Below are 17,325 nucleotides of genomic sequence, written 5' to 3' on the forward strand. Positions count from 1 at the left end.
TATTACAAGTCCAACAATATAATGATGTAATTACTTTATCATTTGCAGTCATTTCTTCAGCCTAATACACCTGTGCTTGCATATACCTTCTTTGTGCTGTTATTAACAAATATATTATGTGTATACATTTCTGTATGTTATAGGCTGAATACTATTTTATATGCATACTATTTGATGCAATTGATTTTTAAATAAGATAAGAAAATAAAGGAGAAAAAATACTCATTTATACTGTCTTTTATAATTACATAATTACCTTTTCTGTTGCTTTTTGGTTTTGAGTATGGATTCACAATACTCCCTGAGGGTCACTTCCTTTTAGCCTTAAGAACTTCCTTTGGTGTTTCTTGTAAGGTGAGTCTGAAAGCAACAAGTTCTCTTAGTGTTTGTTTATCTGGGAAAGTATTTTATCTTCACTCTTTAAAACATAACCTTGACGGATATAGGCTCCTTGGTTGACAGTTTTTTTTCTTTACACACTTTGAATATGTTATCTCACTTCCTTTGGCTTCTGTTTTATCTGCTGAGAAGTCAGCTGTTAATCTTATTGGGGTTTCCTTATATAAGTAACAAGTCATTTTTTGCTTAGTTATTTTTAAGATTTTCCCATTGTCTTTGACTGTCATCATTTTGTTTTTGTTTTAATGTATCTTTATTGATGATTTCAGAGAGAGGAAAAGACAGGGAGAGAGAGAGAGAGAGAGGGAGAAACATCAATGATGAGAGAGCCATTGATCAAGCCCACAACCCGGGCATGTGCCCTGCCCAGGATTTGAACCCCGATTGCCTGGATCCAAGGTCAATGCTCAACCGCTGAGTCACGCCTGGCTGGGTGTCTTTCATTATTTTTACTGTGGTGTGTGTCTGCTCTGTTAGCTCTTTGCAGTGATCCTGTTGGAGTTTGTTACACTTCCCAGATGTAAGTTTTAGATGAATTTGAGAAGTCTTTAGCCATTGTCTCCAGATATTTTTAACTGCTTCTTCCCCTCGCTTCTCCTGTTGGTCCTCCTATTTCGTGTATGTTGGTACATTTAATGTGTCCCATTTTGCTCTCAGTACTCTCATTTCTCCTCTTTCTTTTCTTCTCTGTTCTAGCAAAGAATAATTTTTTGTGAATTTCTTGCCCTGGAAGTTCCTGACTCACATGAGTCATATAAATTTGACTCCAATCCTAAGTGAGGCACAGCCCAGTGGTTGTTGAATTTCTGAAGAGTTGTAGACATTCCTAGCCTATTTAGAGACAGGAGCTGACTTCCTTTTCATGGCCCTTTATCTTTCAGTGAGCATGCTTCCCTTTGGAGACCACTTCTCCCTTATCTCTAGTCTCTTTCCCAGGCATCTGTAATGTCTGCCAGCTTAAGGCTCTGAGTTCTCAGCTCACTTCTGGTTCTAGCCACGATCATTCCTCTTCTAATCCCAGGTCATCTCTGCACAGAGTTTACTGTGCGTGTCTCAGTAAAGGACTGAATGGACCTAAGCAGTACCAGCAGCTTCTTGGGAGACTTATTCCAAATACATTCTGATTTTAAAATGGTTAATACATGCAACAGGTGCATCTTAGAATTGAGGAACTCTCAAAAGTAAACTGCTTAGGCACCTTAAAAGCAGACACTTCCATGGACTTTCCCCTGGAATCTGACATTCTCTGTCCCAGCTGTCCAGGCTCGTGGCTAGGTGTGCCCTAGCCAGGTGTGTTTTGTCCTAACAGTGCTGTAGTGACCTCTCTTGAACAGCCACTAGCAGGAGGACTCTCAGGTTGATCTTTTCAGTTCCTCTGTCATTATGTTTGTGGAGAGTCAGGGCTGGTTCTGCTGGTAACAGTTTGTGTTTATGTGCGCCTATTGCAGGTCAAACATGTGTTGACATCAAGGACAACGTGGTGGATGAAGGGTTCTACTTCACCCCCAAAGGAGATGACCCATGCCTGAGCTGCACCTGCCATGGCGGAGAGCCGGAGATGTGCGTGGCTGCCCTCTGCGAACGGCCCCAGGGCTGCCAGCAGTACAGAAAGGACCCCAAAGAGTGCTGCAAGTTCATGTGTCTGGACCCAGGTGAGACAGATGGTGGGTCTCAAGTAAGCCTCCCCATTCGGGATCAGAGACTACATGGCCCATTGTTTCCTCGGTGGCAGGGACTTGTGAGACATCTCTGCTATGTCATGTGGCGTAGCATGACATAGCAGTGATGGCAGCATTTGCCCACAGAACTGTCTCACAGGCTTTGATGGGCAAATACTCTAATGAGCATGTGTCTCTCACAACCTTGCCTCCTTAACTGCTACCTCTCAGGTTGGCTTATTTCAGCTCTTGGGTAACAGGTATCATTTACTGATGAACTTGAGTATGGCTGTATATTCACAGATCAACTTAACTTATGGCTTTAGACCTGTCCTCCTCTCCTTTAAGACTAAGGGCAAGACTTCCAACTTACGTCTCCTTTTGAGCACTTCCTGTTTTCTGAGTATGTTGATGTGGTGGGTAATACCAATTTTCATTAGTTACAGTCATTAATTTGTAGAATCTTTAAGAAAAAGATTAAATATTAACCTCAGTTTTATAAAACATCCCACTAGATGGCGCTTTGCATGTGGGCACTATGTAGTTTCTGGGTAGCATTCCTTCTACTTTCAAAAAACACCAGCAGGTGGGGCTCCTGCTCTATAGGACCATTAGAATGCATCAAACTTCATGGTTCTCCACACTAGTACAGTTGGCATCTCTGTGTGAATTCATGATCTCAGGAGAAATGTAAATCAAAAGCATGAATTTCTTTTCTTTCTTGGCTGCCACAGTATGAGAGTGACATGGGCAGAGATTTGTGAAAGGCCCCAGACTCATAGACCCTGCAGAAAAGCAGCTTGGGTGGAACATGGTGGCTGTCTCCATTCCCTGGGGCCCCCACGGAAGAGAGGCTGGTTTGCCTAGTGCTAGTGGGAACTGGAACTGGCACATGAGGGCCACAACAAGAAGAACTGTTCCAGAGTGGAGAGTTGTCATTGTTTTGTACACCAGGAAGGCTGCTAGCAAGAGGACAGAGCAGTGTCAGAGGCTACCTAAGGTTCAGCAGAAGGGAATGTTCTGGCACGTGTCCCATAATCAATAAGGTGCACAGTTTGCTGCAGATAGTGCAGAGGCCATGAATGACCAGGTGTATACAAGGATAACCAGTTTCAGGCATGTGTGGCCTATGGAGCCCACCCAGCTCTGCGGACTTCTCAGGAGATCAGGGCCTTCAGGACAACTGGGTGGTCACAGAACTGCTGCAGGCCACTCTCCTGTGTAGCCAGAGCAGCTTAGCCAGAGCCTTTCCCTGTCCCTTTCCCTGCTTCAGCCTTGCTTCTGCAGGCTCACTATAGCCTCCCAGGTCCAATGCCTTCTCTTGGGAAGTGCCCACACTGCCTCAGGGATAGAGATACTGCCACCAAAACTGGAGACACTTGGAAAGTGTCCCTTTTAACAAGGCAAGAGTGTCTGCTATCACAACTCTGTTCACTGTTATACAAGGTATCAAGGGCAGTACCAGAAAATGAAAAGGCATCCAGACCAGAAAGGAATAAGTGAAGTCATCTCTCTTTGTAGACAACATGATTGTCTGCATGGAAAACTCCAGAGGATCTACATGAAACTAATAAGTGTGTTTAGCAGGGTGTCCAGATGGGTCAATATAAAAAATCCATTGTAGCCTGGCTGGCATGGCTCAGTGATTGAGCATCGACCTATGATACAGGAGATCATGGTTCGATTCCCGCTCAGGGCACATGCCTGGTTTGTGAGCTCAATCCCCAGTGGAGGGGGGCAGGCATGCAGGTGGCAGCTGATCAGTGACTTTCTCATCATTGATGTTTCTCTCTCCCTTCCTCTCTCTGAAATCAATTTAAAAAGATACTAAAAAAATTAATTGTATTGATATGTACGGGTGGGGAAAAGTAGGTTTACAGTCGTGAGTACACAAACACAGGGTTTATTTATTTTAATATATCTTTATTGATTTCAGAGAGGGGAAGGGAGCGGGAGAGAGAGAGAAACATCAATGATGAGAGAGTTGTCATTGATCAGTTGCCTCCTGCACCCCCCCCGACTGGAGATCGAGCCCACGACCTGGGCATGTGCCCTGACCGGGAACTGAAACTCAATCTCCTGGATCCTAGGTTAATGTTCAACGGCTGAGCCATGTCCGGCCGGGCCACAGGGTTTATTCTTATATTATTATTTATTAATATATTATTTTCCATACAAACAACTGTAAACCTAATTTTGCCCCACCCTGTAGTACCTATGAACAGTGGGAAATTGAAATTTTAAGAAGAGTACTATTTAAAATAGCACCAAATTTTGAAATACTTTGGTCTAAATCTTACAAAATATGTGCACTATCTGTATAATACAAATGATAATACACTGATGAACAAAATCAAAGGTATAAGTAAAAGGAGAGATATCCATGGTCAATATCAGTAGGAGGTGAATTCTCCCTAAATCATCTATAGATTTAGTAACCAAAATTCCAGCATACTTTTTGTAGACATTGAAAAGCTGATTCTGGCCCAGCCAGGCATGGCTCAGCGGTTGAGCATCGACCTAGGATCCAGGAGATCGATCGGGGCTCAATTCATGGTCAGAGCACATTCCTGGGTTTCGGGCTGCAGCTGATCAATGACTCATCATTGATGTTTCTATCTCTATCTCTCCCTCTCCCTTCCTCTCTCTGAAATCAATAAAGATATATTAAAAAAGGGGGAAAAAAAAGAAAAGCTGATTCTGAAATTCATGTGGAAAGACAAAGGAATTAGAATACCAAAACAGTTTTTAAAAAGAACAAAGTTGGCTTTATGGTACCTGATTTGCAGTTGTAGTAATCAAAACTGTGGTATTCACAAAAGAATGGCATATAGATCGGTGGGACAATAAAGAGTCTAGAAATATTTCTTCACTTACATGGTCAACTATCTGACAAAGGTACACAGGCAACACTTTTAGATAGGACATCAAAAGCATGACTCACAAAAGAAAAACTGATAAATTAGACTTCATTAAAATTAAAAATTTCTGCTTTTTTAGAGACAGAAACTTAAGGACATGAAAAGATAAGCCACCGTCTAAGAAAAAGTATTTGGAAAACACAAATCAGACAAAGAGTCTTGTGTTCAGAGTACATAAAGAACTCTAAAAACTCAATAAGAAAACAAACTACCATTCAGGGGCTTCCAGTGAAGACTGCAGAGTAAGTAAATGCAGTACTTCCATCCTCCCAGAACATCAAAATTACAACTAAACTATAGAACAACCATTAGAGAGAAGGCTTATAACTAAGGATATAAAGAAGCCACTTCAAGACTGGTAGGAGGAGCAGAGGTGCTAAATGGACTGTTCCCACACCCACGTGTGATGGTTAAAAATTGGGATATCTCAGCTTCAGAGGTCCCCTCAAGAAATGAGGGGTCCCAGACCCACACCGGGCTCCCCAACCCAGGGTTCCTTTGCCAGGAAGAGAAGTCTCCAAACCTTCTAGCTGGGGATTATGGCTGAGTGAGATGGCGGGCTTCTCGAATCCCAGGCATTCCTCTTAAAGGACTCACACAGACTTACTTGGACTTACTTGCTCTGAGCTCCAGCACTGGGGCAGTGGCTCAAAAGGCACTAGGAACAAACTGAGTTGACTGGCTTTGGTGTGGGGGCTGGAGGAGCAGCTTTCTACCAGGCAGAAGTGCTATGCCCTGCCCTAACCCCCTCCCAACAGAGCCAGCAGACCAGTGCCATGTCTGAGCCTCCATCAACCTAACACTGTTCACTCCACCCTAGTGATGCCCCGAGATCCATTCCCTACCCAACTTGTGGGCCCACCTAAGCCATTTCCAGTAGCTTTTCCATACAAACGGCCTGTTTTGGCTCATGCTGTGGATTTTCCTAAAATCTCAAAGGTCCACAAACTCCAAGCAAGCAGCATCTGGCTTCAGCATGCCTCAAACATCTTGCTAAGCAGCCCCAAGTCCAGCACTAGCAGCAGCTGGCCTCGGTTCCCACCTTGGCCCCTCACAGGCACCTCTAGGCCCATCATAAGTAGTAACCATTTGCAGATCATTTTGTAGTTCATGCTGGGTGGCTCTGGGCAGGGCACAGGCTGACCTTGGCCTGCAACTTCCTGGAAGCCCCATAGCCAGCACATCCAATAGGGGTAGCCTCAGCCAGAGCACCACCCAACCACCTCCACGAACTGCACATTTGAGTCCTGCTCCATGGGGTGGGCCCCTGCACAGCAATTCCTCTACTGTGGTTTTGGCCAGTCCTCACAGCCGATCAGCCCGGGGATAAATCCCTCCCATTGACGTGTCAACAGCAGTCAAGGCTCAACTACAGCAGGAAAGTGCACACAGCCCACATGGGGCTAGGGGCGCACCTGGAGTACCCCACTTGGGGGGCAGGGAGGCTGCACCACTGTGCCCTGCAGCACATCTACTATATGAGGCTGCTTGACCAAGACGGGGAGACCTAGCATCTCTACCTAATACATACAAACACAGAGAGGCAGCCAAAATGAGGAGACAAAGAAACATCCCAAATGAAAGAACAGAACAAAACTCCAGAAAAAGAACAGAACAAAATGGAGACAGGTAACCTACCAGATGCAGAGCTCAAAACACTGATTATAAAGATGTTCAACAAACTTAGAGGAAGAGTAGATGAACTTAGTGAGAACTCTCACATAGAGATAGGAAGCATAAAAATGGAGATAGAACACAAAAAAGAACCAGTCGGAAAAACAGAGTACAAAAACTGAAATGAAGCATACATTACCGGGAACCAAAAGTAGAGTAGATGAAGCAGAGGGTCAAATCAGTGATTTGGAAGCAGAAAATGCCCAATCAGAAAAGCAGAAAGAAAACAATCCAAAAAATGAGGATAGTTTAAGGAACCTCTGGGACAACTTCAAGCATACCAATATTTGCAACATGGGGGTGCCAGGAGGAGGGAGGAGAGAGAGAGAAAGAGAGGGAGGGAACAAGGAATTAAATGCCTATTTGAAAAAATGGTGGAAAACTTTCCTAACCTGATGAGTGAAAAAGACACAAAAGTCCAGGAAACACAGAAAGTCCCAAAGGAGGAACCCAAAGAGGCCCACACCAAGACACATCATAATTAAAATGCCAAAGTTTAAAGACAAAGAGAACCTTAAAAGCAGCAAGAGGAAAGCATTTAGTTACTACCTACAAGGGAGCTCCTATAAGACTGTCAGCTGATTTCTCAACAGAAACTTTGTAGGCCAGAAGGGACTGGCAAGAAATATTCAAAGTGATGAAAAGCAAGGACCTACAGCCAAGGTTACCCAGCAAAGCTATCATTTAGAATCAAAGGATAAGAAACTTCCCAGAAAAGAAAAAGCTAAAGGAGTTCACCACTACCAAATGAGTATTACAAGAAATGTTAAAGGGTCTTTTCTTTAAGAAGAAGCCTGGCCAGCGTGGCTCAGTGGTTGAGCTTCAACCTATGAAGCAGGAGCTCGTGGTTTCATTCCTGATGAGGGTACATGCCCAGATTGTGGGCTCTATCCCCAGTAGCCTGCTGATCAGTGACTCTCATCATTGATGTTTCTATCTCTCTCCCCCTTCCTGTCTCTGAAATCAATAAAGTTTTTTTCCTGACCCATCAACTGCTCTTCTGTGGTGGTATTACAGTATTCTTTATTTTTCAGCTTGCTTTCTGCCATCGTAAGATTGTATCGGGAACTAAGTTGCCTCGTCCACATAGTTGTGTGGTGGAGGGCCATGGCCTTCTCATAGCACTGAGCACCTGGGGTCCAGACCTCCTTTTCTAAGAGCAGCGGGTTTCTTCCCTTCTCCTCTAACAGACGGGAATAGCCTGTTCGACTCCATGGCCAGTGGGATGCGTCTCATTGTTAGCTGCATCTCCTCCTTTCTCATCCTGTCCCTGCTGCTTTTCATGGTCCACCGGCTACGCCAGAGGCGCCGGGAGCGCATTGAGTCCCTGATTGGAGCAAACCGTGAGTGCCCCAGCCCCTGCCTATGACAGCTACAGTGCAGGCCTACCCCTGGCTGTGTCCCCAGAGGGAATGGGGATACAGGAAGCAAGAAGGGGCAGGAAGGAAATGGAGGACATGATGGAGGGCACTGAAAGATGTCCCTATCCCACCCACCTACCTGCTTCTGGGCTTTGTGCACACCTGTGACACTAGACCTCTTCGCAGTACCCAAAATCAGAGATCATGGGCCCGTGGAGAAAGGGTATACCTCCAGTGCCAGCTGACCCTGGGTTCCCTTTGCCTTTTGAAGCAGAATGGCCCAGGCCATGAGTGTGGGCCTCCTGATAGGAGGAGCATCAAATGCCCGTGGTCATAAGGCAACTTAGGAAGTACAGCTCACCCTCCTCAGTCCAATTTGCCTCCAGTGGCCTATGCCCCCAATAGAGCTGAAATCACTCCTTGTCTCAGTGAACAAACCAGGGCTCCCCAGTCTTGTGTGGGGTGGGGTAGGACAGGTGCAGGCAGGCAGAAGATGATTCAGAGTCAAGGTAGCAAGAATGCTAAGGGACCTCACCAGCTTCAGTTAGGGGCCTTTGGTGCCCCCCAGAGAGCCCAGGTCAGGTGTGAAGTCCCCCCATCAGTATGGGCCAACAAGACCTTCCTCAGTTCTCACTGAGATACAGGGTGGGTGGAACTACAAGGCCATTGTGGGCTAGACACCCAAAAACATGTTAGAGCTGGAGGGGTGTGGCAAGGGCTGGAGCACACGTGGGTGACTGTGGTGGTGCTGGTTGAGTTTCAGAAGTGTGACAGTTGGAATGTCTGGCACCCCCGGCCTGGGGGAGGCGGGGCTCAGGAGCTGAGCAGTGCGTCTTCCAGTGACATGACCCTGTTGTTGCCTGTTTCTCACTTCCATTGTCTAGTGCATCACTTCAACCTTGGCCGGAGGATCCCCGGCTTTGATTATGGTCCAGATGGGTTCGGCACAGGCCTCACGCCACTACACCTTTCTGATGATGGAGAAGGCGGGACTTTCCACTTCCATGACCCTCCGCCCCCCTACACTGCATACAAGTACCCAGACATTGACCAGCCTGATGACCCACCACCACCCTATGAGGCCTCCATCAACCCCGACAGTGTGTTCTACGACCCTGCAGGTGCTTCCCCCACAGGGAGAGGGAGCAACCTGTGACCAACCACCTGGCCTGCAGGGCCAGAGGCCCAGGGGTCCTCCCCAGTGCACTGGGCTGTGAATTCCACTTCCTAGCCTCCTATTACTATCTCTGGTTTTCCCTTTGAGGTGGAACTGCCACCTGTTGGTGGACAGACTCTTCCCAGGGTGCTGCTCCTTGCCTCCCTCCTGGGAACACCTATTAGCAAACAGATGGGAATCGGGTATTGGCAGTCATGGGGACAGGACTGGCCCAGAGCCAACTGCTGGGATGTAAAGACATGCACGTGTGGTGAGCTGAAGAGACACCACTGTGACATTCCCTCATGTCCTGAGGCAGCTTTGTGACACGGGAAGAAAACATTGCCTCTGTGATGTTAGACCAGTTACCTGAGTATGTTCCTCCCAGGGCTGTGTAGCAAAGAAGGAATTGCAGGTGCCTTGCCCATTGCCTGGCTCATCCCTGTCCCTGGTGTGTAGTGCAGATTTCCCATCCTTTCCCCCCTGTAACACACATGCATACCCCTGCTGTACATTGCAGGCAGTGCCTGTGCCCCCACCCCCGTTGACTCTTTGCATACACAGCACAGCAGGGTAGCGTCATGAGGCCGGCACTGCTGTGTCCTTTGTCCCATTCATCCATTTGGTCAGCTAGTACTGCTCCTGGTCTGTGTGAGCAGAAATTTGGATTTGACCCCGGCCCTAGGGACAGATTGTTGCCACCTGCTGCCAAGGGGACCAGGGTAGAACAAGCTTCCTACTAGGGATGCACCTTCATGGACCAGGCTGCAGCGGAGCAAATGATCCCTGGGCAGGGCAGCGGAACTGCTGGGGCAGTGGGGAGTCAGCCAGGAGAGGGGCACATACTAGGCCCTGGGCCCTGAGCTGAAAGCCTGTAGTGATAGGGAGCAGTCACAAAAGAGTGCGCTGCCACAGAGCAGCTCTCAGACCCGAGCCTTCTGCAGCGCCCTGTGCAGTTTGCTGGGCTGCCTGCTCTGGCCCTGTCTCTCACTTTCATGCTCTTGTCCCAAAAGTTCCAGCTGGAGCTCCTGATCTGGGGTTGTGAACACTGTTCCGCCTCTCCACCTGCATCCCAGTAATGCCCTAATGTCGGGTGGGCCCTGATTCAGCCCCCACTGAGTCTGAGGGTGTCCTCATCCCCTACCTTTGTTCTGACTCTGTCAAAGTGTGTACCCCAATCCTACGCTGGAGCTTGCTCATTACTGTCCCCCTGCACCACCACAGCTGCAACCGTGGTGAGGGTGAGGGGTGAGCACAGCAGAGCCCCAGCTTTGGTGGGAGTATTCAGGCAAGAGAAACATCCCCCTGTTCTGTCTCCCTACCCCCTACCCTTGTGCCAGGCCTACTACCCCCCCTGACAGCCCTCTTTCTCCTTCTATAGACGACGATGCTTTTGAGCCAGCAGAGGCCAGCCCGCCGACCCCAGGGGATGGTGACAGTGAAGGTGCATCGCCCCGGTGCCTGGAGCAGCCTCTGCCTGCCGCAGGAGTCTCCCTGGCAGACCTGGAAGACTCAGCGAACAGCAGCAGCACCCTTCTTGTGCCCCCCGACCCTGCCCGCAGCGGAACCCCCTCAGCCACAGAGGCACTCCCAGGGGGCGGTTGCCACAGCCGCAGTTCCCTCAATACCGTGGTGTAGAGGATGCCCAGCCCAGGGCCCCAAGGGGCATGGAGCACCTGTTTGCTGTCAAGGAAACTCTGATTCCCGTGGAGACTTGAAGGGCCGGCCCCTATGTGAGCCTGGACTCAGCTGCACTGCTGCACAATTCTGAAGGTGTGCATGTGCGTTTAGACTGCACGAGCCTCCCAAGGGAGCGAGCACCTGGACCGAGTCTCCTTGAGGGCTTCAAAAACATGTATAGCTTTGGGTCACTGTCTTTTTGTTTTTAAATGACAGAAGAATGACAAAGTTTGTTTATACCACACGTTTCAGAAATAGGGAACAAAGAAGCCACTGTGGGCCTGGGTGAAGGCCAAACCACACCAGGCTTTGGTGGCTTGCTCATGGCAGCATATCCAGAGGAGCCTGCCACCCCACCCCCAAGCCCCAGAGCTGCCAGGTGCACCTCACTGGCAACTGCTCAGGAAGGCACTTCTGGGCACCAGTGTTTGTGGACTGTCAGGATTCTCTGGGCAATGGGTCTGCTTCAGGGCAGATGGCCTAGAAGGTTGCTACAATGGCTACTCTGGGGATGGCCCCCCCACAGGTCCAGCTTGAACATTGAGGGTGATCCTGTCCAGGCTGGAGGCTGATCTGGAGCTCTGGTACCCAAGGCCCTGAGAAGGGGACCTTGAAGGTTGAACTCTCCACACTTTCCAGCTGGGCTTTGCGAAGTCCAGTTCTTTGCCAGAAAGCCCTATCCCTAGTCCGTTGGATTTCTTCCTAACATTGCTGTGCATGGCCCCCCCAGGAGGCAGCTCTGGAGCTGGGTTGAGGCCCTTAGCCATGCATGAGTGTCCCGGCCCTGGGTCATCCTCTGGGGCTTGGGGGCTAAGCCGGCTCCTCTCTATTACCCTCTGGAGTCCCCCCTCCTGTTGAATTTGCACCTGGGCCTGGCCTGCCCTCACCTCCTTTTATTGTGCCATAAAGGGTTGTTTCTTTGGGGTGGGGGGGCTGAAATTAACATCCTGGGCTTTGTCCACCTCCTGAAAGTCCACTTCTTGCACATCACCACCACTAGAGCCGAGTGCCTGGTGGCTGCATGCCACCTTCCTGTCCTCCTTAGCAGCACAGGGTGCTGGGTACCCTGCCCAGGGGCCTTTTGACTGAGGGACCCTGTTGCCTACTCCTGGGCAGTGGTCTTGTCTCCTGACACCAGGCTTTTAGCATTTCTGAGGTTTGGAGATTAAGCGGGTTCTGTGCGATTTTTTAGCACATCCATATCTTTTCTACGTTCAATGTCTAGATCTTTTTTGTGTGCCTGTGTCTGTGTGTGTGTGTGTGTGTGTACGTATGTACGTACGTATGTACGTATATGTCCATGTGTTTGCAGGTGGTGGTGTTGGTACATGGGAACTCAGTCTTCAATTTCCTGGGCCAATATGGCCTTTTGGGTGGCACTGAAGCATGGCTGGGTCTGTGCCTCTTCTGAGAATGCAGAGCCTGGCTCCTGGTCCCCCTTTCAATGTTTCTATACCAGCATGCAGCAGGGGGAGAGCTGACTTGAAGTGGGTGCTTCCATGGTGTTCTGGTGACAGACTTCGGAGGCACAGTCCAATTCTAGGCATATTTTCACACTGCAGTTGGAAACTGAAGTTGTTGAGTTGCCCCACAAGACTGCCAGAGGTGTGTGTTTTGTCACTGCACAGCCTGTCCTTGGGTTTGGCCTGCAGAGGCAGAGTGTGTGCTCCCCTTGCCAAAAGATTGCTACTTTGAGAATGGCATCCTGGGCACATGTGCCCCGTGCTGGCTGCTAAAAACAAAGCAGGAAGCGTGTGGTGCCTCCAGTGCATGCTGGGCACAGGGCAGCCAAGTTCCACAGCAACAGTCACAGGCCTTGTTGGTGTTGGGGTAGGGTCCTGAGCAGGCCTGCTTTGAAATGACCACCCCCGTGGAGCCCTGTAGGTTCTGGCCCCGACAACACAGGGTCTCCCTATCCCAGTGTTTCTGGCTCAGGCCTCAAATTGTGTGTACAGGGCAGTGGCTGGCATTAGATGTGTGGGGCTGGGGGACTTCTTTTGCCAACCAAAGGACTGCTGGGAACAGGCACGCAGGAGGTACTAAGGAGAGGGTGGCCTGAATCAGATCATGGGGCCTGCAGAGGATGGGCCTGCTTCTGGCTGTCCGGGGGTCTGTCCAAGTGTGTTCATCCCACTGGCATCCTTGGGCTGGGCAGTAGGCTGGCTGCTGCGCAGTGTCTCCAGGAGCTAAGCTCTGCTTGAAGGCTGTTTTGAGGGCATTGAGGAGAAAGTTACGGTCGGCCCCCTGACCTTGGTCTCCTGACCAGTCACCACCCTTTGTAAGATCTGAGTGTGCTCCATGGTCCAACCCTGGCTGAGACACTTGTGTTCCTGTGAGAGGAGGGCTCCCCATCCCATACACATGGGGCCTTCAGAGGGACAGGCCAAGGTCTTGGGAGGCCTCCTCCCCTGGGACCTGACCTGCCTGGAGGAGGTGGGAGTCAAATCTGTACATTGTCTCAACGCCTGTTTTTTGTGTTTTCCTTTTACTAAGGGTTTTTAGTTTGGGTTTATTTTTGATTGGGTTGACACTAATCCTTAAGATGCTGTGAGAACCATTTCATCCAAATGCCAAATAAATTTGTGTTCTGGAAGAGGCATAGTCAGTCCTTTGTGTGACCCATGTTGGGGGTGGGAGGCTCTGGCCAAGTTGGGGCCTTTATGTGCCTATTCATACAAGGGGGAAACCCCTGAGCCACCCTCCACTACTCTACCAGAGCCAGTCTCAGAGCTCCATCCAGATCTCAAAGGGAGAGGTCACCCCCACTCCCAACCTACACATTATGTCTGAATCCCTGGTCAAATGGAAAAACTAGCGGATTCTAAAATTACCACCTGCCCTGGCCAGGTGGCTCGCTGGTTGGAGCGTGGTCCTGTTCCAAAAGGTTGTGGGCTTCATGCCCTGTCAGGGCACATACCTAGGTTGCTGGCTCAATCTCCTATTTGGGAGCATATGGAAGGCAACAGATCAATGTTTGTCTCTAAAAATCAATAAAAACATATCCTCGGGTGAGGATTAAATAAATACAATAAAACAAAACACCACCACCTGCTAAAGCCTAAGATTACACATTTTATTTCTAAAATGAGCTGGCACCGAACTCAGGTCACTGTGAGTGGTTAACATGAAGATTCCATGTAATGTTTCCTGGAGGCCAGGAGGTGGTTTCAGTTCCACTGCAGGCTGCCCTGGGTGGGTGGGTCTTGGTGACGGGGAGAGCTGGTCAAACAGCAGCCTGGTGACACTCTGGGAGGTTAGGCTGTGGAGTCTGGGTATCCATGACACTTTCTGAAGAGACACTGGCACCCAGGTGACTCCCTGTGGTGAGGCTAAGTGAAGGGCTGTCACTGTCCAAGGTGAAGCTAATAGTGCAGGTGTGGCTGCTGACCAGAGGGGATGCACACAGGCCACGCTGTCCTATGGGAGGCTGGGTCTGGTGGTCAGTAGTCAGACTGAAGCTGGCTAGAGTCAGGCTGCTGTGCAGTTGTGTCCTGTGGAATGTGCTTGTATATCTGGGTGACTGATCTGAGCGGTACTGCGTCCAGATGACAGTGTCCAAGCAGCCCATGTGTCCCTGGTGTTTGCTGGCTGGTGTGTGAGTCACAGTGTTTATCCCAGTGAATAAAGGCCCGGCCTCTTCCCCAAGACCCTTAAAAACAAAACAAAACAAAAACAACACCCTTCAACCCCCTCCTCCTAGCCAAGGAGTCCCACCTGCTGCAAGCTCTTGGCTCTCCCGGAAGGCTGACATACCCCAGGACCAAATCGTCCCCAGCTCTAAGGCCAAAAGGGGCTCTACACCTCCTCTAGCCCAGACTCAGCATCCAGAAGTTATCGCTGGCTGCACTGTGCCATCCCAGCCGCCGCACCCCAATACCGGAGGGCCAGCGGGCAGCGTCGGAGGGCCCTTCCTCTCGGAGCCAGGTCCAGGAGGGGGCAGATCTGTCGGTTCGCCCCTCAGGCCAGTGGGGCCTCCAGCACTGCTCCTGGCCCACCCTCGGTGGCAGCCCTCAATCCCCACCGCCCTGAGGGGCCCCAGGGGGCACCGGCGTCTTCTTGAGGTTCTTCCGGACAGGGGCCCGGGTCGCGCCGCCGTTGGCGGGGCCGTCCGAGGCGTCGTCGGTGGGCCTGGTGACCGCGGCCAGGGCGTTCACAGTGCCGAGTGCCCGCAGCAGGGCCGGGCCGCGGGGCGCGGCGCGGGGCTCGCGGCGGGCAGGAAGCGGCGGCGGTAGCAGCGCCCGCAGGGCGTCCAGTTCAGCCCGCAGCTCTATGCGCAGCGCCTCGAGCCCTGCTCCCAGCTCCGCACGCACGGCCGCCAGGCCCTCCTGCAGCCGCCGCTCGCTCACCTCCAGGACGCCGGCTGGGTAGGTGGCCCCGGCGCGTGGCTCCCCGCACACCGAGCACACAGAGCCTCGGCTGCGCGTGTCCGCCCGCTCCCCGGCCCCAACCTCTCCTGCCCCCGCCGCTGCCCCCGCACGCTCCACCAGCCGCAGCAGCCGGGGAGCGTCGGTCCGCGCCCCCGCCTCAGCCCGGAGCTGGCCCCGCAGGCGAGCCAGGCGCCCCGGGCCGCGGGTTTCTTCAGGGCCCGGCCCATTGGGCTGAAGCCCGGGGTCCCGCGAGCGGCCCACTCCGCGCCGCAGGGCCTCGCTCGCACCGTACGCGCTGCGAACCTGCGCCCACGGGCGCCCGGACTCCGCCGCCATGCGCACTGTGGCCGCCACCGCCAGCCCCACCCGCGCCAGGCTTGGCTGGGAGCCCCAGTGCGCAGCCTAGCGACTGCTGGGGCCCGGGCAACGCGCAGTGGAGAGGGCCACGGGGACAGCTGTGGGAACATCCGAGGCCGCGAGGGATCCTGCCTGGGGCCGGGAGAACCCTGGCAAGGCGGAGACCCGAGTGGCGGGGCCGCAGGAGGCTGGGGGCGGGGCACCCCGCACGCTTCAGTGTGCTGGAATTGCCGGCGGGGACACTCTGTTGGTGGGTCCCAACAAAGGGCTTGTACCAGCTTCTGGGCAGAGGTGACAGGGCGTAGAGCAATGGTTGCAGAAGCCCAGGTGTTGAGACCAGAGTTAGAAACAGAGCTCACGTCCTCTGCATCATAGTCAGGGGAAACCAGGTGTGGCCATGGACCCAGCAGCCCTCCTCTCTGGCTAGAGCCACCTCCTTCCATATCGTAGTCCAGGCCACTACTATCTCCCTACTCTGTCCCCCACAGCCCACACACAGCTGCAGGAATCCATCCTTGTCATGGACACTTCCGTTCAAACTCTTAAGGGGTCTCCATTGCTCTGCTGTGCCCTGCCCTCAGGAGGCGATGGAGGTCACAGCCCATCTCACAGTTTGGCCACATTTTTTTAAAAATATGATTTTTTCGAAAGAGGAAGGGAAAGGGAGAGAGAGAATCATAGATCAGCTGCCTCCTGCACACCCCCTACTGGGGACCCAGCTGCAACCTGGGCCTGGGCCTGGGCCCTGACAGAATGAACTGGGGACCTCTTGATTCATGGATGGATGCTCAACCACTGAGCCACTCCAGCTGTGGCCACATCTTTTTAAACCTCCTCTAACCCAACAACCTTCTCCACCCCTTTGGGCCTTTGCTTAGGCCCCTTCTCCTGCCTGGAATGTCCTCTCCCCCGCACGTGCCTGGCCAATCTCATTAATCCCACTTTTGCATGGCAGCCTGCCTTGACCACCCCACACCAACCAGGTAACTCAGGCGCCTCCCCACAGCACCTCTCAGTCAGTTTAAATGGCTTTCTGTTCTGTCCACCTGGATCCACAGAAGGGTTCCTGAGCACAGGGCTGGATCTCATGGTGCTCAGTGGTGCTAATCATGCTGAATGTTGGGTGAAGGAGTAGCTGGGTGAAGGAGTCTAGGGCTGACGGTCCTCTGTGGGACGGGCCTCCTCACCCCCTTCCCCACCCACCCAGGGTGGCCTGTGTACTTCCTCCACCTGGCATTTGAGGCCCTTATGGCCATCCCTGCTGCCTTTCCTGTCCCAGCCACCTTCTTTGAGAGCCCCTCACCACTGCACCTGGTCCGTTCTCACTCCAGTGCCTGGTGCCCTCACGCGTGCAGTGCTGCCCATTGCAGGGCCATGGACAGTGCACTGTGGGTCCCTCTGGAAGGCAGCATCCCCACGCAGCATGTTGTTCTCACTGCACCCTAGGGGCTAGTTAGGACTCTGGGTGCCATGGGGCCTCCCCAGCAAATTGTGAAGAGAGGGCCTGGCGTGGATCCAGGCTGGACTGGGATCCCAGGGCCCATAGGGGCCTAGCCTCTATGCAACTTCATGTATGGGGGGGGGGGGGGCGGTTGCTGTGGACCCTGTTCGCTGGCAGATCTGGACCCAGCCACTGTAAAGAGGCCTGGGTCCCCTTTTTGTTAGTTCATTCATTCACTCATTTGTTTATTGCAGCTTGTCTGCCTGAAAGGTGCAGGGGAGGTGAGAACTTGGCCTTTTGTCAACCCCTCA

General features: G+C 51.7%; 2 protein-coding genes across 6 annotated transcripts in view; one reads left to right on the forward strand and one right to left on the reverse strand.

The window, feature by feature from the left end:
* The window catches only part of DGCR2 (DiGeorge syndrome critical region gene 2), a 53,288-nt gene extending 39,846 nt beyond the window's left edge, over nucleotides 1-13,442 (forward strand). For all 5 annotated transcript variants that reach the window (XM_087828466.1, XM_087828467.1, XM_087828468.1 and 2 more), the window contains 4 exons: nucleotides 1,848-2,051; nucleotides 7,843-7,995; nucleotides 8,898-9,134; nucleotides 10,551-13,442. In XM_087828466.1, coding sequence (XP_087684592.1) covers nucleotides 1,848-2,051; nucleotides 7,843-7,995; nucleotides 8,898-9,134; nucleotides 10,551-10,807 — 851 coding nt within the window. In that variant the 3' untranslated portion in view covers nucleotides 10,808-13,442. The remainder of the gene's footprint in view (nucleotides 1-1,847; nucleotides 2,052-7,842; nucleotides 7,996-8,897; nucleotides 9,135-10,550) is intronic.
* A 1,373-nt stretch (nucleotides 13,443-14,815) lies between these two features.
* On the reverse strand, nucleotides 14,816-15,552 carry FAM246C (family with sequence similarity 246 member C). Its single transcript, XM_087828470.1, has one exon. It carries the CDS (start codon nucleotides 15,550-15,552, stop codon nucleotides 14,860-14,862), a length of 693 nt encoding a protein of 230 aa, XP_087684596.1. The 3' UTR covers nucleotides 14,816-14,859.
* Between the last annotated feature and the right edge of the window lie 1,773 nt (nucleotides 15,553-17,325).

Source organism: Miniopterus natalensis, chromosome 20 (assembly GCF_054644295.1).
Source record: "Miniopterus natalensis isolate mMinNat1 chromosome 20, mMinNat1.hap1, whole genome shotgun sequence".
Lineage (NCBI taxonomy): Eukaryota > Metazoa > Chordata > Mammalia > Chiroptera > Miniopteridae > Miniopterus > Miniopterus natalensis.